The sequence below is a fragment of the Muntiacus reevesi genome, chromosome 1 (genome assembly GCF_963930625.1).
Source record: "Muntiacus reevesi chromosome 1, mMunRee1.1, whole genome shotgun sequence".
NCBI classification, from domain to species: Eukaryota; Metazoa; Chordata; class Mammalia; order Artiodactyla; family Cervidae; genus Muntiacus; species Muntiacus reevesi.
The window spans coordinates 66,074,384-66,096,392 of NC_089249.1; the positions used below are offsets into that span (position 1 = coordinate 66,074,384).

At 46.3% G+C, this 22,009-nt stretch overlaps 1 protein-coding gene across 1 annotated transcript in view; it reads left to right on the forward strand.

Annotated features, from left to right (window-relative positions):
* FAM78B (family with sequence similarity 78 member B) overlaps positions 1–16,222 on the forward strand; it is a 93,819-nt gene extending 77,597 nt beyond the window's left edge. Inside the window, exon 2 of the mRNA XM_065924798.1 lies at positions 15,700–16,222. Coding sequence (XP_065780870.1) covers positions 15,700–16,222 — 523 coding nt within the window. The remainder of the gene's footprint in view (positions 1–15,699) is intronic.
* The last annotated feature ends 5,787 nt before the right edge of the window (positions 16,223–22,009 follow it).

The window sequence follows — 22,009 nt, forward strand, 5'->3', positions numbered from 1 at the left end:
GAAGGCTGACTCCTGAGCCACCTTCCCCAGGGTGCAGAAAGGAACAGTGGCAGATGCAGGTGCTCCCTGAATCATCTGCATCTCCATACACTAATAATGAACTATCTGAACAGGAAATTAGGAAACATCCCATTTACAATAGCATCAAGAATAAAGTACTAAGAACATCCCTGACACCCCTAAAATGTTCTCTGTTTGAGCAACACTCCTCACCTTCCTCCTTCCTCCTCAGATACCCACTAGGAGCCAGACTACAGCCAGCTTTGGTTCCCTCCCTCATGTTGCCTTGGACACAGGGGACTTCAAAAATTACATGTTAAAGGAATTAAATAATCAACAAGCAAAGCAGTGTCAATAAATACAGTTGTCCCTCAATTAACAGGATATTGGTTCCAGGACCCCCAGAGTATACCAGAATCTGGGAATGCCCAAGTTCATTATATAAAATGGCATAGTATTTGCATATACCATACACACATTCTCCCATATACTTTTTTTTTTTTTTAATTTTTTTGGTCACACTCCATGGCATGTGGAATCTTAGTTCCCTGACTAGGCGTCGAACCTGTGGCCCCTACATTGGAAGCATGGAGTCTTAACCACTGGACTACCAGGGAAGTCTTCCTATATACTTTAAATCATCTCTAGGTTACTTATACCTAGGTATAATACCTAACACAATATAAATGTGTAAATAGTTGTAAATACAATGTAGAAGTGAAGTGAAGCGAAGTCGCTCAGTCGTGTCCAACTATTTGTGACCCCATGGACTGTAGCCTACCAGGCTCCTCCATCCATGGGATTCTCCTGGCAAGAATACTGGAGTGGGTTGCCATTTGTGCTATGTAAATAGTTGGCAGGAGAAGATGGGAATGACTAAGGATGAGATGGTTAGATGGTACCACCGACTCAATGGATTTGAGTTTGAGCCAACTCCAGGAGATGTTTAAGGACAGGGAAGCCTGGCATGCTGCAGTCCACGGGGTTGCAAAGAGTCAGACGTGACTGATGAACAACAACAGTGGCAAATTTAAGTTTGCTTTTTGGAACTTTCTGAATAATTTTTCCCAATATTTTCAATCCACTGTTGGTTGAATCTGTGGATGCAGAACCTTTGGATGCCAAGGGCCCATTGTAGTGTAACTTCTTAAAATTGGAAACACTATACTGTCATGTCATGTAGGAGGCACACCATGCTCTTTCCCATGTTAGGGGAAAGCACAGCATTGAGGCATCTCTCTTGGGCTAAATCTCAGCTCTGCAGTTACTAGCCAGGAGGATGTAGATAGGTTACCAACTTCTGTCAATCTAAGTTGCTGCATTTCTAAGTCAGGTCTCTGCCTCCTTCACAAGGACAGTTATGAAACCTGGACAAGTTGACCAAGGACCTAGCATGCTGCCTGAAGCATGGGAGGTACTCAAGAAAAAAGTATTTTTCTCTGTCTCTAAAGAGCCAAGTGCCTGAATATGGGCCATGGAGAGAACTGCTTGGGTGTGAATCTTGGCCTCATGGTTACCAGTCACGTGATCCTGGGCACCTCTGAATCTTTCTATATCTGTTTCCCCCTTTGCAAGATAGGATGGCAATAACATTGGGTTGGAGAAGGAAATGGCAACCCACTTCAGTACTCTTGCCTGGAAAATCCCATGGACGGAGGAGCCTAGTAGGCTACAGTCCATGGGGTTGCAGAGAGTCAGACACAACTGAGCGGCTTCACTTCACTCACTTCACTCACTTCATACTTTATCCCTGGAGAAGGAAATGGCAACCCACTCCAGTATTTTTGCCTGGAGAATCCCATGGATGGGGAGCCTGGTGGGCTGTGGTCCATGGGGTCTCAGAGAGTCAGATACAACTGAAGTGACTGAGCAAGAGCAATATTGGGTTGGCCAGAAAGTTTGTTTGGGTTTTTCCGTCACATTTAACAGAAAATCCCAAACGAACTTTTTGATCAACCTGATAGAAAGCACCTGGTAGTGATACGGATGCAATGAGGACAAGTGTGAAGCACTTACCTCCTCTGCCCGCAGGGACATCCTTCCTGGACATGCCGCGCTGGGGAAACACTGATATGCCCTACGTGAAGCCCTCTGCGCCCACATGTGTGCAGATATCAAACCCCTGCACACAGGTGCGCCTTCCATGTGCTAAGTAGGCGCCAGTCTTCATGGCTCTGTCGCCAGAACACACACTGAGCTGCCAGCATCCTCATGGTCTGACCCCAGCTTAGCTGCTGACAGTAACTCCCCACATCTGCTGCCCTGCTCAGCCTGTGGTGAAATGTGGCCGGGGGTGAACACATGGTGGGAAGCTAATGAAAACAGCTGTGCAGCTGCACGGCCCCACCTCCATCCTTAGCCTAGTCTGCTCTGTGTCTCTGTGTCTGCCTCTCTCCTTGGCTGAACCTGGTGAACCTGACCCTTCCCTCTGCCTCCTTTGCCACTGAAAGTGACAGGAAGCCATACAGTCGTTTCCGACTCTTTGCAATCCCATGGATTGCAGCCTGCCAGCCTCCTCTGTCCATGGAATTCTCCAGGTAAGAGTACTGGAGTGGGTTCCTATTTCCTTTTCCAGGGGATCTTCCAGACCCAGGGACTGAACCTAGGTCTCCTGCTTTGCAGGCAGATTCTTTACCAACTCAGCTACTAATAATACCTTGGCCAATATTTGGCAGAATATAGGAGCTCCCTGAAGAAGCGGTGGAAGGATTTGGCAGCTGGGAGAAGGGGAACAGGCATATCCATATTCTGCCAATGTGGCTCGCAGCTGCACCTGGCCCAGTTACTGGGGAGAGAGGACTGGTCCCAGCAGCCAGCTGGCAGCAGCCAACACTCTTGTCCTTCTGCCATCATGCTCCCCTGGGGACCTGCAGTGTCAGCTACAGTGTCACCTGTACAGAGAACCGGCGTTTGGGGGCTACTCAAGCAATCAAGTTAGGGAATGGTGGTCAATACCTTTGGTTCCAGGCAAAAGCTGTGCACAGGTGCTAGAGAGTTAGGTTCACACCAGCTCAGCCGCCTACTTGCTTTGTGACTTTGCCAAGTGATTTAACCTCAGTTCCCTTAAGTGGGGAGAAAAAGGGTGCAGGGAGTAGCAGTGCCTCCTTTGCAGCTGATGTATCAGGCATCTAGTAGATTTGCTTGGCACGCAGTAAGCCTCCAGCTCTTATGAGTAGTAGCGGTATTAATAATACCTGACTTCTGAGATTCTCCCCTCTGTCTGCCTTGATCTTCTCAACCTTGTCAGCATGGCTGTTTTGCTCAGTCTGATTCTCCTGGTCTTGTTCTTGCTCCAATTAATGTATTTTTAACTTTGACTTTGTTTCCCAACTTCCAGACTTTAGCCTCCTCTAGACCACTGAGGCCAGGGAGCCCGCCCCCCAAAACCCTGCATTGGCCGCCCACCCCTTGCACCCAAATCCTTGGGCCACTCTGGAGCCCCAGCCTTGGGTCAGTGGCACAGGCCACAGTCTGTTTGCCTCTCTACCTGCCTAACTCTAGTCCCCCAAAGCATCCAGACCTCTGTGCGATGTTCCTCAGGGCCAGCTGGTGGAGTGGGCGAGAGTGGAAGGGGGCCACATTTCCTCCTCCCCAGGCTGGGATCACTGAGCCTTGCGCGGCTCTGGTCCGAGTAACTACGTTTAAACAAATGGCAAGCAGACAAGTCCAGATCATGGTCATTTCTCACTTGGCCCCTGAGACCTCTGTAACCAGAAACAGGAGAAAGGTGAGGATGCTCCCTACCACCAGAGGGTGAGTGGTGCCCCTGCAAGCCTGCACAGAGACTTGTTTCCGGGAGTCCTGCTCTGGTTCATTTGTTCACTCAGATGGTGAATGTCTAGTGACTTCCTGTTCATCTCGGGGAAGATTTGGCAATTGTGTCATTACCCATATCTCCTTGATCTTGAAGAATTTTTCCTCTTAATAGTCCTCAAATTAGATGGAAATCTAGAAATCACAATAACTGCTGTCCAGGCCAACAGATAGGAAGACTTCTGAGTTCTGGCCTCAGCCCCCATCCATGTTAGGTGCAGATGACAGACTGGGGTGGCAGAGTGTCTGTCTCTTCCTCTGGGCTGCCCAGGGCTCCCAGCCAACCTTCTTCTTATTGCCTTCATTATACATATGTGCCACCATCAGATTCAGCCCCCAGAAAACTAGCCATATCTGTATAAATAACAGTTAAAGCTGCATATATTCTGGGGTAAAAGAGTCAATGAGACTGCAGAGCACGCAGGGCCAGATGGTGTCAGTTCACTGAGATGGAGTAAATGGGAGGACCTCAGCATGTCCACCTCCAGGATCAACAAAAGATTCCATACTAGGAATCCTACTTAAGTAACAGAAAAAGAAAGAAGTGAACCACACCTCCTCCCAGTCAGAAACAAGAAGAAAAATGCAAAGAAAGAAAGAGATTGAGTATTCACACTGTCAAAGGCCTTTCATCATCACAAAGCTCCCAGATTTTAGGCTCCATTGGGAACTGTAGGGGAGGCCTGTCTGCCTTGGGGCTGGGATCCAGGCCATGTGAAGGCAGGTATGGTGTCTCCTTCCGCCACCAAGGCACAGGTTAGAAGTCTGCCAACTGGCAAGTCAGAGACAGCCATCAGGGTTCAAGAACTGCAGTGGCTCCCCAGCTGCAGGTAGTTCAGGAACCTCAGTCAGGATGCTGTCAGACCCTGAAGTGGAGTGTGGATGAAGGGAAGCCTCTGTAGGAACCTCAGGCAGGATGCTGTCAGACCCTGGAGTGGAGTGTGGATGAAGGGAAGCCATTGTAAGTCCCCAGGGTCCTTGGATCTCAGGAAGGACAATCTGTGCTGGATCGTGTGTTCTGGGACAGTGCTCCTCCCTGTCCTTGGGGAGCACCCCCAACACTTCTCTTCTGAAAGCAGAGCTTCTTCCTCTGTGGCCCTGGAAACCCCACTGGCCATCAGCACAAGGGCTGAGGTCTTTGGTCAAAGAGCATAGGAGCTGAACATGGCCTTATTCATGAGGCTGTTTGTTTCATTCTCTCAGTTTTACAGATGAAGAAATTGAGGATGAAAGGGCTGGTATTGGAGAAGGAGCCCCACAAATCATCCCAGAAGAGCATGAGAGGGTGGTCTCTCACCAGGCTAGTAGCTTCCAAAAGAGGTATTTTAACATTGAAAACTCTTCTCCCATGAAATTGTATGCAAAATTTGAGAGCGTTGGTGTCCTTGGTCCTCTGTGTTAACTTCAAAGTCTGACTCAATGTTGAGAAGAAAGTTCAAATCAGTTCAGTTGCTCAGTCATGTCCAACACTTTACAATGCCATAGACTGCAGCACACCAGGCTTCCCTGTCCATCACCAGCTCCTAGAGCTGCCTCAAACTCATGTGCATCGAGTTGGTGAGGCCATCCAACCATCTCATCCTCTGTCGTCCCCTTCTTCTCCTGCCTTCAATCTTTTACAGCATCAGGGTCTTTTCCAATGAGTCAGTTCTTCGCATCAGGTGGCCACAGTATTGGAGCTTCAGCATCAGCATCAGTCCTTCCAATGAACATTCAGGACTGATTTCCTTTAGGATGGACTGGTTTGATCTACTTGCTGTCAAAGGGACTCTCAAGAGTCTTTTTAAACACCACAGTTCAAAAACATCAATTCTTCAGCACTCAGCTTTCCCTGATAGCTCAGTTGGTAAAGAATCCACCTGCAATGCAGGAGACCCCAGTTTGATTCCTGTGTTGGGAAGATCCACTGGAGAAGGGATAGCCTGCCCACTCCAGTATTCTTGGCTTCCCTTGTGGCTCAGCTGGTAAAGAATCTGCTTGCAATGCAGGAGACCTGGGTTTGATCCCTGGGTTGGGAAGATCCCTGGAGAAGGGACAGGCTACCCACTCCAGTATTCTGGCCTAGAGAATTCCAAGGGGGTCACAAAGAGTCAGACAGGACTGAGCGACTTTCACAGCTTTCTTTATGGTCTAACTCTCACATCCATATGTGACTACTGTAAAAACCATAGCTGGGATGGAGGGGATATACTCAGGTACCCACATCACCTGCATAAAAGGAGGAAATACCTCTTACCCTTTGAGGATGCTTGGGTCCCAGCCAGTCAACATTCTCCCTAAATGAGCTGTGTCTGTAATAACAGTTCCCATTCATGAAGCACCTACTCTGTGCCAGGCACTAAAGAGACTGCTTTGCAAACCTTTCTCATTTATTTCTAAAAGCAACCTATAAGATAGGTTTTGTTATTACTCCCGTCCTTGTTGGAGACTGAAAACCCCAGAATCCTAGTTGTTTGCCCAAGGCTGTGTGGCGCTTCAGGAAGTACTGTCCAGAGCTACACATAGGTCAAAGTCAGCCCCACCCACTGCCTCCCCATGTCACCTCCAGTCGCCACTCGCCTGCCCAGCTCAATTCATCTTACATTATGTTGCCACTCCTCTTCCTCTTTTTTCTCCCCGAATGCAGTCCTGTGAAACATCTCATCACTTTCGATTACAGAATAGATACATATTAATTATTTTTTATATAAGCCCAGTGACGCAGTGTTAGTCACTAAGTCATGCGCAACTCTTTGCGACCCATGGACTGCAGCCTGCCAGACTTCACTGTCCGTGGGATTTTCCAGGTGAGGATACTAGAGTGGGTTGCCATTTCCTTCTCCACGGGATCTTGCTGACCCAGGCATCAAATCCAGGTCTCCTGCACTGCAGGCAGATTCTTTACCACTGAGCTACCAGGGAACCTCCCTTTTAAATGAGAAGGATACGAAATAAAAATAAAAGGAAATACCCATAATCTTATCATCATACTTTTAACATTTTGATGATCTCCACCCAACAATGTCTTTTAAAAATTTTAACTAAGATTCTACCTGTAGTAGCAGAATTCCAAAATAAAAACAAGAAAAAACACATGTCCACTTTCCCTCTTCTTTGGTCCACCATCTGTCTGCTTCAAGGGATGCCATGCCCGATTGTGCACCCCCGCCACCTGTCTCCTACGGCCTCTCCCACCGCCTGGGGGGCCGGGCCCATGGGCAGGGCTGCCTGTCAGAAGGAGGGCACTCAGCACCGAGCCAGAAGCCCCAGGACACTTGTCCCAATGCATCTTCGTCAGATCCCTTTGCACTCCTTTGGCCTGTCCCCCTGGTCTCTTGAAGAGCCTTCCTCATCTCATCCCCCCTGCTGCCCTCTAGAACTCACCTCATTAGCCTGCTTTGCCTGTTCTACAGGGAACACTCAGCCCCTCATTGCCGCAGCTTGAAGGAAGTTCCTGCTCTGGGCTCAGCCCTGGAGATGCAGCGTCCCTGTCTTTAAGATGCTTGGGTTTGGTGGGGAGACAGGCGTGGGGACAGGCAGATGCACCACACGGGAAGTTCACACGCTGTTGGCAGCCCCTCTCAGGAGGTGACTTGTAACTGCAAATTGAGGATGGAAAGGAGCCAAGCATTGAAAGAACTGGGAGAAGAGGGCTCTGGGCAAAGAGAACAGCAAGTCCCAAGGCCCAGAGGTGGGGAGGTGTCTTGTTCCAGGGTGAAGACAGCCAGTGTTGGTGGAGTATAAGCAGCTGGGGAAGGCAGTGGAGATGAGGCTGGAGAACTGACAGGGGGCAAATAATGCATTGTGGATGTTAAGTATAAGAGAAACCATCGTAGGAGTTTTCAGAGAAGTGAGGCATGACCTGACTTACATTTCTTAAAAACCACATTTGTGGCTTGTGGGGGTAGAGCAAGCTTAGATCTGGGGCCCAGCAAGGAGGTCATTGCAGCATCCCAGTGAGAGGAGCAATGATGAGGAGCAGGATGGGGGCCACGCACATAGAGAGAAAATGTGAATTCTGGTCTCCAGCTCATCAGGACATGTGGTCTGTCACCTCAGGCTGGCTGTGAGCTCTTTGAGGGTGGATAAAGACCCTCATGTGCAGGGCCTGGTTAGCTCTGTAAGGGACAGAGCTCCTCACTCCCACCCCACAGGTGCATGAGGATCCTCCCAGGTAAAACTACCCCGGCCTGCAGCTCACTCTCGCTCCGTGGGGAAAGGACTTTGCTCCAAGAAACTCAGAACTGGAGTCAGAGACAAACCATCCTCAGACATGACCCAGAAAGCTGGCCACTGATCCAAGACCTCAGAGCTGTCAAATAAGACAGCCCAGGAGAGGCCTCTGAGGCAGGGGCTTTGAGAAGGTAACTGACCTCCAAGTGGTGAAGGATAAGTACATGCTAAAAAGGTGTCTCCAGTGGTAGAGAAACCCAGTCTAAACAGAACATGAGGGTGACTGACCAAAGAAGCCTTTCACTTAAACATGGAGTCCTGCCCAACACTGATGACTCTTTAAAAACACTGGAAATTGTCTTTTCTGCTGTGGGGGAAAAAAGGCCTCCCTGTGTGCCAGAAAGAAAAGGATGTGGTCAGGAAGGAAGAGGGCGGAGGGGGAGGTGGGAGGGTGGTATTTACAGGCTTCTCAAGAGTCTGACATAAACAGAGCAGAATGAGGAAAAACCTAATTTTAAAACTTACTCTGTAATCATGATGCAGACCATCTGAGAATCAGTACGTGTTCCAGCACCCGGGCTGGGACTGGTGCCTGCGTGAGCCGAGGGGCCGTGGCTTCATAACTCCCCTGGGTGACACAGGGTGTTGGCTTCACCCCACCGCCACCTTAGACCTCTTCCAATTGTGAGCCCTGTCCCCAGCGGGCTTTCTCCATCGTCTCCCTCTCCACCTCCCCGCCTGCCTTGGACTGCTGCTTCCAGAGCCTCTTCTGCAGGGGGTTGTGGGGAGGAAAGATACTGGGTGCTGCATCTGCCAGAAGTAATGCAGAGCAGGAGGTTTCCTGGGACATGGTCACAGGGCTCCTAACACAGTCGGAAGAAGGAAAGATGAATTCTCAGAAAACCTGATGTGCTCTTTAAACTTTCCACACTCCTGACTGGTAACTCCATAGGTTCAAACCATGAGAAACAAGTAGGGGCCTCTTCTCCACCATCTAAGTGCAATGACGTTTACGCAGCGGTCAGACTTCCCTTAAGAGCAGGCTTGTCATGGCAGTTAGGCCACAGACTCTCAGAACATGGCCTGTGACATGACCAGGATGGAGAATCAGTGGCGGAACGTGTCCTCTGCCATGCCTGCGCTAACCCTTCAGTTGTTGGACAGAACCAGGGCCCAAGGAAGAAGCTGGGTAGCCTGGGAGGGCGCTTCTAGGAAGAGGGAAGTCAGTTTAGTAATTGTTCAAAAAATGTTTTAATGTTTTAACAAGGGGTATGCTGATAGCGTGTGTGTCAGCCATTATCATCCATGACTGTTATTATTTTTCAGAGCCTTTGGAGCACTCATTTAATGCTAGAGAGTCAGTGTAGGGAATTTAGAATAAGATCTTGTGTTCGCAACCCAATTCTGCCCAGCACTAGCTGGATGACCTTGAGCAGGTTTCTTATCATTATAATGGAAGTGGAATGGTGTCCACCTCATGCAATCCATGTAAGAGGTAGATGCAACGCTATTTCCAAGAGTTAAGACTAAATGGATGTGAATAAAGCTCACATACCCGAGAAAATTCAGAATTGGAACTCTCCATGGTTCCAAAGCTGTGGCTAGAGATCTCCCATCTCTCGCTGTTGTTCAGTCACTCGGTCTTGTCTGACTCTTTGCGACCCCATGGACTGCAGCACACCAGGCTTCCCTGTCCATCTCCTGGAGTTTGCTCAAACTCATGTCCACCGATTCGATGATGCCATCCAACCATCTCGTCCTGTGTCATCCTTTCTCCTCCTGCCTTCAGTCTTTCACAGTATCACAATCTTTTCCAATGAGTCCCACCTCTTACCTACCCCTAATATTTTCATGGTCCAAGAGAAGCATGAAGGCCCACATACCATATTTTTGAATATTAATTTTAAGTCAAACTAACAATGCTAAATGTAAAAGTCATACTAACAGAATGCTAAGTTCTATCCTCTGACCTTAACAGATGTACCTTTATAACAACCTGGAGAGCCAGGTTCAGGTTTAGAATTCTTAAGCTCCCAAAGTTCTGTGCCAGATACAGCCGCATAGGAGTGCCCGACCCTCAGGACCTAGTTCCGTGGCTCTTCCTTCCCCTTGCTCTGTGTCATACCCGACCCTCAGGATCTAGTTCCATTGCTCTTCCTTCCCCATGCTCTGCATCACATCAAGATGTGGTTCATCATACAGAGGCATGTGCAAATTCCATGAGTACAAACACCTTGGGTCCAGGGGTACACACAGGTGGCGTGGACTACCCTCAGGAAAATAGACCAGGAAAAAGGCCTATGTAGACCCTGAAGGCAAGTTTGGGGCCATGTGAGCTGAATCTCAGACACCCAGAGGAGGATCTTTAAGGAGGGGTCCAGGTTATAGGTGGGCATGCCCTCTTGGCCCCACAGACTCCCTGCCCACCATGTAAGGGCATGGCCAGGAGATACTAGAGTGGGTCTCTCTAAAGTGTAGGGCCAGGCAGGGGCTCTTTTTACCTAGGCTTGGTGGGTAAAACCATCCAGGATCTCAGAGCCTTCCCTGGCAGCTATACAGGCTTGAAAACATCTGTCCTCTCATGTGTGGTTCTCTGACTCCCATTCCAGTCTCCATCAGAGGGTGTTAGTGTCAGCAGTGCCCCGCACACCTGCCCACTCCCCGCCTTCAATAAGGCTGCTGCCCCTGCCCCCGTCCACTTGATGACCACAAGGCTTCCACGAGAGCAAAGCAAGGCTCCCTCAGAGAGGTTGCTCTGGCCCTCATGGACACTGGGAAAACTGGCTGGGTCTGGGTGGAGGCCTGTACTTAAACCCAGGGACTGCTTATTTGAATGAAATGCTTCACATAAGCTTGTTTGATTGAGATTTGCCTCTTTATTTTAGAAACAGGATTCACAAAGCATGAAGGTTGCAATAATCGATGTTTTCATTATTAGCTCCATTGGCGAGTCCATTAACTGTGAGCTTTGGGTCAATGGCTGATTGTCTAAAACAAAAACACTGTGTTTACAACAGTGAGGAGATGGGTTGTTGGAGAAGGAGGGGAATGAGATGATAAGAATTAATATTGACTTAGTGTGTTACAGTTTACAAAGCAGTTGTTCACACATCACATCACTTCATCTGATCCTTGAAATAGCCCTGAGATTAAGGAGGTGGGCTTATTTTTCTTCCCATTTTACACATGAACAGCCTGAGGCTGACTTGCTAAGGTCAGCCGGCTGCCACCTTGGGGCTGACATCCAAGACTCCTGAGGGCAGCCTTGGTGCTTCTTGCATCCATCACACCAAGACTTCAAGGAAGGAAATGTGAAATATAGAATTCAAAGGAGCTGTTCCCACAAGTGTGATGCAGTGGAAAAGGCAGAGTTTGAGGTCAAGGAGGTTTGGCTTTAACTCCTGGCATCACCCCTTCCCATCTATGTGACTTTGCATAGTTCTCTTTTCCTTACCCATGCTTAGGCGCTAAGTCATGCCCAGAACTTTTGTGACCCCATGAATTGCAGCCAACTGGGCTTCTCTGTCCATGGGATTTTCCAGGCAAGAGTGCTGGAGTGGGTTGCCGTTTCCTCTTCCAAGGGATCTTCCTGACCCAGGGATCGAACCCAGGTCTCCTGCATTGCAGGCAGACACTTTACCCTCTGAGCCACCAGGGAAGGCCAATATACTATATTAGACAGTGCTATAGAGAAAAATGAAGCAAAGATGGGGGATGGTGAGGGCTGGGGCAGGAAGTTTTGATTTTAAACATGGCGATCAGGAAAGATTGCACTGAGATTCAAGAAATCATGAAAGATTGCCAGGAATAATGGGGGCAAAGGGGCAAGCCTTCCAGATAATTAAAATCTGGGACCTATAAGGACCTGGAGATATCCATGGAAGTGCTTCCTGGAGGAGGTGGTGCGTGCAATGATTCTCAGATATCAGGTAGTTATACACAGTAAGACTTTGGGAGAGGAAAGAGCAGTGCAGGTAGAAGGCACGACATGAGCAAAGGGGCAGAGGCGAGAAACAGCATGGTTTATGGGGACAGGAGGCCAGACCACAGAGGGCGACAAACGTCCTATTAAGGAACTGGAATTTTTCCTGTAGGTGATGCCAGCGATGTCCATGTAAAGGAGAATATGAAGGGTTTTAGGCAGAGAAAAGACATAATCATATCTGCATATTTGCACATCAATGCAGCCTGGAAGATGAATTTAAGAGGGATCAGAGTTGGATGCAGAGAGACCAGTTGTGGACCATTCTAGTAGACCAGGTCAGAGATGCTGAGGGCTTGGATTAAACGAGGGCAGTGAGAGTTTGATGGAGAAAGGGAGATAAAGTCAAGCATCATTTATGGGGAAAAATTCACAATATGCAGTCACACAGTAGCTGTGGCAGTCTAGGACAGGGCAGAGGAAGAGCCAAAAATGATCACACTTTTGGCCTGGAAGATGGGATGAGCAGTAGACCAATGCCTGCAGCAGAGACAGGGTGAAAGGACCACGTTTATGGTGAAGGTCGCTCAGTCGTGTCCAACTCTTTGTGACCCCCATCGACTGTACTGTCCATGGAATTCTCCAAGCCAGAATACTGGAGTGGGTAGCCTATTCCTTCTCCAGCAGATCTTCCCAACCCAGGAATTGAATAGGGCTCTCCTGCATTGCAGGCAGATGTTTTACCAACTGAGCTATCAGGGAAGCTCAAATTTATGGTGGGTGTGGCGGACTTAGTTTGGGTCATGTGGAATTTGAAGTGATTCTGGCATCTCATTCAAAGTAGTTGTAATAGTCATAGAAAGATTCCAGTGGTGCTATTCTTGGAACTTATCAGGGATCTCTTTGAAAACTATTTTAAAAACTGCATTAACCAGTTATGCATTATATAGGCAGGACTCTTTTTGTAAAAACTACTACCTTGAAGTGCACATGTAATAGCTATTATTCATAAAAGAAATAAAAATGATATGATACTTTTCAGAAAGAAACCTACTCCCAATCACTAGGTTTAAGTCACAATGAGTTTGGCTGCTTCTAAAATCAAACTCTTCCTTAACCGTTGTAGTCCTGGGGTATCTGGGTCTGTGAAAGAGACCATGCCTCAGACCTGAGGGATTCCCATAGAGCAGTGGGCAAAGTCAGAGCAGTGGGTGGAATGAACAAGTGTGTAGCCTCCCAAGGTCACCACATTCACTGGCTACACTTTCCAGATGCCTTTGTTTTGATGTGATGATTGCTGTTCAGTTGCTAAGTCATGTCTGACTCTTTGTGACCGCATCGACTGCAGCACTCCAGGCTTCCCTGTCTTTCACTATCTCCTGGAATTTGCTCAAGTTCGTGTCCATTGTGATGATTAAGAAGCCTGTTTCGTTTCTCTGATCCAGAGAATCTTCCAAGACAAGGGTATCTTCCTTCTCTTTCAAGACAGGCACAAGAGTGCAACTTTATTTTATTATCTCTGCTTTCAGAAAATCTGGGACCAAACTAAGCTTTGGGCCCAAGTCTCTGCTCACATAATTCTGTGTAGGAAAATAAAGGCAAATTGTGAACTGTAAATACTCTATAGAGAAAAATAATTGAATGGCAAGATATTCAGCCCAGAAAAGGACAGTGTTATAACAAGCCAAACAACATGCCACAGTTGGCCCAGTGTTTAGGACAGGAGAGCGAGTACAGCCTTACACTATTGAGAATACTTGTCCTCCAGTCCCACAGAGGAACCACAGGCCAGTAGAGCCTGGTCACTATAACCAAAGTGAAGAAGCGGGTTGGAGCAACACAGAAAATGAGCGCCTTGTGACTGAATAATTGTAGCAACCCTTTGACTTGGGACACAAAGCTACCTCCAGTGTGGTTGTTTCATCAACCCAGCAAGCAGTTCGATTCTCACTTGACCTGACCCTTGTATGATTATATCCCACTCAAACAACACTTATTCCCTTTTGTACAGTAAGAAGCAGCTATAGAATTATCTGGCTACTCCTTGGTCCAGCTACAGCTAGCACAGGTAACAAAATAGTAACAAAATCTCCAACTTTCTGCATCAAGTCAGTTCATATTACTTAGTTTCTGCTAACCATTATACATTGCAGTTATTGCCAGCAGTTATTAAGGGCATGGAGGCAAGATAATAGGTTCTTGAAGCAGTGGGCTCACCTCCTCTCCAGGCAATCCAGCTTTCCCTTCCCTTCAGGCTGGGTCTGACTAGCATAGGAAATGCTGGGGCGGGGGGCAGGGCGGGGGCGGCAGCAAGAGGCAGTAGTTAGTGTCCTTGTATGAAAGATTCTGAGACAGTTCAGTATTAACCTGGCGATGCAGCTCCCTTTCAGGCCATTGGTATAAAGTCCTGCAGGCTCTTCTGTAACTTCATAAGAGGAAGAACTTTATATCAAACAAAACCACCTCTTTGCTGATGAGTGGCACAGTCTCCTTTCTTTCCTTAATTATTAAATTCTTATACATTACTGAGAGTTATTCTTGGTCCCAGGAAAGGATATATGGAGGTTCCATAGCCAGACTCTGCTGACTAAATATCTGCCCCCCAGTGGGGTCCAGTCCAGCTTCCTGTGGCTGCTCTGGGAGCTGCTAGATCATTGGATAACCTGAATCCCCTCCACTCTGGCTTCTTCCAGCATCATGTAATGACACTTCAGAAGGCATTGTTGCTTAGTGGTCAAAATCATAGACTTTGGAGTGAGACAACTCCCAGCTCCATGCCTTACAACCTGTAGAACTCTTGGCATGTGCCTTAATATTTCTTGTCCATCTTCTCAAGTATAAATGGAAATAAAGATATATATATCTTGTGGGATATTCTGAGCGTTAACTGAGATAACATAAAAAACTCAGCATAGAGGTTGGAATAGAGTAAGCACTCAATAAGTATCAGTTATGATGATGATGATGATGGAGAATGTTCCATAGTATTGGGGGAGAAACATGGGCTAAGAATATGGGCATATCTTCTCCTTCCTTCTGTTCAAATTTAGAAGCAGCCAGGAGGAGTAGCAATGTACCCAGAATGGCGTGATTGCTAAGCTAAGCAGTTAGACTTCCAGGCTGGACTCAGAGGTGGTGGAAGAAGAGCACAGTAGACTATGGATGCCGGTCTGTGGCTCAGCTTGCTCACGGAGGTGCCTTCCCAGAGCTGACCATTATCTCCTGTTATGAGTTTCTGTGTGCAGGTTTCCTAAACACTGGATTGGTCAATGACTAGAATTTAAACATTTTTCTCTGTTGAGTAGAAATTCTACTACTGTGATTTCATATGAAATCAGTGTAACCTTAACCTTAACTCTCTTTGCCCTCCTTTCCACCTGAAACTTCCTTACAAGTATGTTGTATTTCAACCACCATCTTTTCTTAACAAGCAAACCTTACATAAGCTCATACTTCCTGAGAAGGTATTTTTATTCAGTTGAATACCTCTAGATAGTTCATTACAATTATATTATTGCAGCTAGTTGGTGCCTTTGTGGATCTCACAAATGCTTCTTTGAGATTTTTGCTCTCTGTTGAACTACTTATGGCTTAATTTAATTTGTATTGGTGTTGCATTTTATTTTTGTTCTGTTTTGATTTGTTCTCATTTAATCCTTAAGCCAGGACAGCATAGAAATTTTTTACCTGAACTCCCCCTCTAAACTTCCTATTTTGCCCAAAATGACTGTTAGTAAGTGGTGGGCACCTCGCCAGCTTTTAAAAAATTCATTCAGCCTCTTCTTTTCTGTGCGTCTCTTCTGCTTTGCCAGGTCAAGCTGGGAACTGCCCGACTTGAGGGAAGGGCGAGTAAAAGCCATCAGTGACTCAGATGGGGTGAGCTACCCTTGGTACGGAAACACCACAGAAACTGTGACCTTGGTTGGCCCCACCAACAAGATCTCCAGGTTCTCCGTCAGCATGAATGACAATTTCTACCCCAGCGTGACGTGGGCAGTGCCAGTGAGTGACAGCAATGTACCGCTGCTCACCAGGATCAAGAGGGACCAAAGTTTCACCACCTGGCTGGTGGCCATGAACACGACGACGAAAGAGAAGATCATTCTGCAGACCATCAAGTGGAGGATGAGGGTGGACATTGAGGTGGACCCTCTGCAACTCTTGGGGCAACGGGCCCGGCTGGTGGGCAGGACTCAGCAGGAGCAGCCCCGGATCCTGAGCCGGATGGAGCCCATACCCCCCAATGCACTAGTGAAGCCCAATGCCAACGATGCCCAGGTCCTCATGTGGAGGCCCAAGCGGGGGCCACCTCTAGTCGTGATCCCTCCTAAGTAGAAGCAGACTGGCCTGACTGTGTGTGGAGCTTATGCCGCTGAGACACGCAGTGAGGTTGCCAGGAGTGGCAGGAGCCAAACGGAGTTTCTGAGCCAAAGCAGACCTCGTGGTTTGCCAGCCTTTGCAGCCACTTGTGAAGAGTAGAGCTGCTCCTTGGGTGGTAGAACCATAATCCTTAGGAAAAAAATCCCTTCCTTTTAGGAATAAAGAAAATCACTACTCTGAGACTTGCTGTGATTACCATGCAAGTAGCCATATTTTGGAGCTGACCAGGATGATTATTTTTTCTGAACTATTGACCATTTCTTTCCTGTGAGATGCAGGGGATGGAAACAAAATTAAACAGTGCCTGTGGCAAATGCTGCTTCCCAACCAATTAGAAGTGAAAGTGAAAACATCCACACCAGGTGTTTGTAAGACATATGTCCCATTGTCTAACTGGAGGGTGCTGGGGAATGGGGTGGAATGAAAGTGAATGGGCAATGGAAAGAGGAGGGGGTAACTTTGTTACTGCAAAGTAATACCTATGCATGTGTTAGTCAATCATCAGATCATCAGCACATTCACTGAAATGAAAGAAACGCTAAGAAAACAAGACATACTTGTTCCGTTCCGCGGGAGAGCCTCTTAGGAACTGTCCAGGGTGCTGACGGTGGTTCTAGTCGATGATGACTCTAGGTTTCCACCTACCCACATCTTTCCAAAATCTGTTTATTTAGAGTATCCTCAACCCCAGTATTTGGATAGATAGTTTCTGAATTCTGCAATAGCTGTGCTCTTTGGGGCCTTCACCATGTTTTTACTGAAACCCAAATTGTGGTTTTGTTTACAGCTGCTGCTTCTCTTCCCATTACCAGCCCTAAATTTACAAAAAGATAATTGTTTATAAAACATGAACCCAGGTATGGTTTTGAGAACATTTCAACAAGTAAGAATAGTGTTTTACTCTTACACATCCACACATGCAGACACACGTGCCAACATGATTGCTGGCAGACTTGCTGGCCATATCTGCATGCATGCTTGTAGCCTTCATGTATACACAGTACGTATGCTGTGTATCTCTATGTGTTTATTTTAGCTCAGTTTCACAGAAGCTCAACTTTAACTGTTTGAGCATTTGTGAGAAAGTGCTTCTTCATGCTTAACTTCAGACTCTCAATGAAAATCTGAACTACTCACAGCAAACAAACCTGTATTGGTGAGATCCAACCAATAAGGATGAGAAGCTATATTCCCTCTAGTCAGGACAATATACGTTTTTAAAGGTATCCAATCTTTGCCATAAGGATCACCACAAAAAGAACTTTTAAATCATTACAAAAGAGCTTTTCCTTTTATTCTTGATAGTGCTAATTTTGATAGATAGATAGAAAGATCCTTTTTCAAAATCCTCCATGCAAAATAATTCTAAAACTCCCACAATACCATTGTGGATTTTATGAGTGGATATTGCCAGCCTAATTTCAGAGATGAGACAGTTAAGGTTCATGCAGTTACTATAATCCCATGGTTGGCTCCACGGATCTATCTTTTATCTGAGTTTGAAGATGGAGAAGAAAGAGCAGGAAGACTTGTTCATTACTTTTATTAAAAATTAAGTTTAGTCTCATTTACTTCAGGTTACTTCAGGTCACAGGAGTAGGTGCTTACTTACGTGAGAGGTTAAACAGACCCGCTCCAAATTTTAACCTTACACCCTAACCACCAACTACTCTCTTATAGACTAGTTATTGATGGCAAGCTGAGTTATTTATAACACCACATTAATGACACATCAGTGACTCACAGAAGACCTGGAGACTTTCCATTTAGAAACAGTTCAACTGTTACATTTGGATTTCCCTGTCCTTTCCTATTTCTCTTTATTTTATGGGAGAGATAGTCTCAGAGAGCTCCATGGTTTAAATACAAAGCTGCTTAATTTTCCATATTGACATCAGAAATAGGAATCTCTCCCTGTGACTGTATTACATGTTACCCTTATGGAATTCTGGAGTGTGGATACTGATCCTGAAATCTAATCCTTATGGCCCTACTTTAAGAAAACCTGATATTTACAAATCTAAAATTGTAACAAACAGAAGGTTAAAGAAGAAAGTTTTTTTTTTACATTACAAAATGCTACACAAGATTTCTGCCCATGAAAATATGATATGACTTACACAATTATGTTTACATATAGCATAACTTTTTCAAGGGCATATCTATATTTATAAATGCTACATACTTAGACATTTTTCCCACTGAAAACTCACATTTTCTAGAGTTTTAAAAGAAATTACCCTGGGCAAGTTTTCTGGAAAATTAGGTATTAAAAAAAATGAGAGAAATAGATAGGAAGGTACTTATAAAAGTTAAAGGTACTATGCAAATATACATTATGATTATTGTCAGTGGTAGTGCTCTGAAATCTGTAGTTGGGTCTCTCAATTCTGAAGTCAGCCTGGCAGAATGTTCTATTGCTCTGCAGCCTATTATTTTAAAGTTAGATTTGCTTTACAAGGAAACAGTGCCTTTCGGTCATTACCTTTCAGCTTAGTCAGATATTGCCAAGAGAAAGGCTCTCCAACAAGAGTGAGTTTACCTCCATCCCCCCATCAGACCTCTCTTCCCCTGACAGCTCCTGTATCTGACACCAGATGCCGTCAGTTTAAAGGGGTCTGTGTGGTGCCTCGATCAGGTTTTAGTTGAGTGGTCTTACTACTATATTTGGATTCTAAACACACATACATACCACAACAGTCTCTTAGTGGCACAAGAGTTTTTAATTCCTATGCGGAAAAGAGCATTTTATTAAGTCATAGATTCTTCATAGATTCCTTTGAGATTTTTTTATTCCATAATCTCAAGGAAATTGAGGTCTCATCTGTTCAGAGTCACATCATTCTCAAGGTCATAATCAGCAGCAGAGCCAAAAGAAGACCTGGGTCCCCATATCTCATATCACAGCATGGTCACACCCACCTGAGACCCATAGTTCTCCTCTTGACTCCAGGCAAAACATGGTCACAATCCTTGAGTCATTCACCCTCTTAGCACTAGAGACAATCAAATCCATCCTTTAAAGAACAGTTATGCCCAAGAAATGAATGTTCCTGATTCTCTTTTATCTATACCAACTGTTTTGAACTCTTAATCTGGGTCTTTGCAGCATCTTACATTCCCAGCTTGTTGCTTTGGTCCACAGCACCCAAGAAGGTTGGAAGCTAGTTCTTTCTCTGTCTTACTTTCCATGGGCCTTTTTCCAATTCCCTCTTTTCTGGAGCTAGGAATATCTCACAGGTCAAAATCATGTTCTCAGCAGTCATTCTGAGCAGTAAAATAAAAGAAGTATGATTTATGGAGTCATTTACCAAAGGCTTCCACATGCATTTTTTTTCATCCCCAGACAGTCTTATGAGTGTAACAATAAACTGAGATCCACAGAGGTTAAGTGGATAGGCACACAAATAGAAAATGTGAGGAGTTAGGATTCAAACTGAGCCATTTGGCTCCAAATCTCTTGCTATACTATGCTGTGGTGCCTCTTGAGTTGTTCCCTGCCTAGAGAGCTCAGAAGAGAAGGAAGGAATGGAGAAAGAAAGTCACTTTCACCTACACTAGTCATGTAGTCCCTACCCATCAACTAAGGGGGCATAATAAAATAAGAGAAATAGCACTGTTTTTTTATGTAGAAAACTGTGTAATCCACAAGGAGATTTGCCCAGAAAAAAATCCTGCCAGGGGCTGCAGTGTGGGTGAGCTGGCTGTCACTCACCAGCTTTTAGCACAGTACTGGTAATTAGCAAAGTAGGAAATCTACTCTCCGGGTCCCAGAATCCCTGAAACACCAAGAGCACAAAAAGGGGAGGAAAGCAAGCATCCCACAGCCGAGGTGCCAGCTGAGCAAGGCCCTACCACCCGCCACCCCTCAATGCAGCAGGAACAGCCCATGGGGCGGAGGCATTGGAGACAATGGCTTTCCAAGCTCCAGTTGGCACATTGACTATTCTTGTTAGAACCGAGGGCGCAATTAAACATTGCCAGAGCCAGCTCCCAACTGAGTTGCAAAAAAAGATGTAAACACACACACACACAGACCTGCTACACTCACACATGCTTCAAGCTGAAAAGAAAATTAATCAAAACCCCAATGAATGCCTGAACTCTATAATTAAGCCTAAATGATCCTTAGACAGAAAGGGAGTGGAGTGAGCTAGCTCAGGGCCCAGAGATATTTTTACCCCAGAGTCTTATTGCCATTAATTTCTTTTGAGATCTTGAGTACGTCTGGTTCCAGTTTCTTAGTTAGGACATCTGCCTGTGGAAGGCCTTCAGAAGAGTTGCCAGCTCAGTGACTAGAGGACAGCCAAGGTTGTTTGGTGATCTTTAAACACTCACAAGAATGCCTCTGGAGAGATGGAGTCCTGCTGCCCACCTTGGTCAGCCGTGCTCCCTCCCATGATGGGTCACATTGCTAATTGACCTTCCTCCTAACAATCCCTGTGAGGTCTACAGCACTTTACAGCTTACAGTCTATTTTCTCCCTTTTACACAGAGTATGAAACATCTCTATTCAAGATAGAAATTCTTAGTGTTGGTCTAATCCTTGTATTCTTACTGTTATTAACAACAATAATTCCCATCTGACTAGTTTGTTGCCATTTGCATAGCACAGACACAAGTACTTTTTGATTTGATTCTCAACAATCTTGTAAGATCTAGTTTATATGCCCATTTTACAGATGAGAGACTTGAAGGTCAAGTGACCTGCCCAAGGTCACACTACTACCAATGGTGCTCTTAAGATTTGAATTTCAGTCTTCTGGCTCCTCACCTTTCCACCGCTCTGGTGGAGCATTTTCTCCACTGCTCTCCTGAGGCAGGGCTGACTCACTTGCAGAGGAAGTCTGTGCACAGCCGCCCTGATTGATCTCTGGTGCGCTTTGACCAGGCAGAGTAAGCTCTCCTGAGGAATCTGGGTTCGGTGGTCTTAGGCTCTGCGCTTTCAGGTGACTTCTCTCTTCCGTATTGGAAAGGAGGGCTACTTGGGCACTCTGAGGTCAGAGGCCAGAGCCCAGGACCTCCGAGTGACCTGAGTCTTCTAAACCCAGCTGATGAACTAGACCTTCAACAGATCATGTCATTCATCTCAGCCTCAGCATCATAGTCAGGAAGACACAGTGATGTGATGTCTGGAAACACTCCAAAATGTCTGAAGTGCTGCCTGATGTAAGGTCTTGTCGTGTCAGTAGAATCACGGGGCCCAGGATGAGTTGCAGGCCCTCAAGCCCCATCAAGTTGGAAGCCCAAGACCATCTCAGGGAAACCCAATGTCCCTGCCAGGGGAGGCCTGGCCCTGTGGGGGCTGGTGGCGGTCCCGAGTTCACCCTGCCCCCAGATACATTGATGGTGAGGCCTGGACCCTGGCAGTCAAGGAAAGAAAGAAGACCTCTACATAGCCCTGTAGAAAGCAGCTCTGGGAAGAATTTATAGCTGGAATTTCAAGAGATCTTTCAGAAAGGAAAAGAGGCTGATCAGATCTGGGCCAGACTTGAAATCCCAAAATGACTTGCCTATTTAAACCTCCTGGAGAAGGCAGCAAAGGACAGCTACATTTTTCCTATCATGGGCTCAGGCAAGAAATACAGAGGGGGAAATTACTCTTATTATTATATGTATACATATCTTTATGTGGGTCTCCACTGGCCTGTGTGGTCTGTCTCTACACAGTTCCCATCTCTACGAGATGCACCAGATCTTGGCTGGGACTACAAGTTTGTAGGTAACGTTACAGATTTGGTC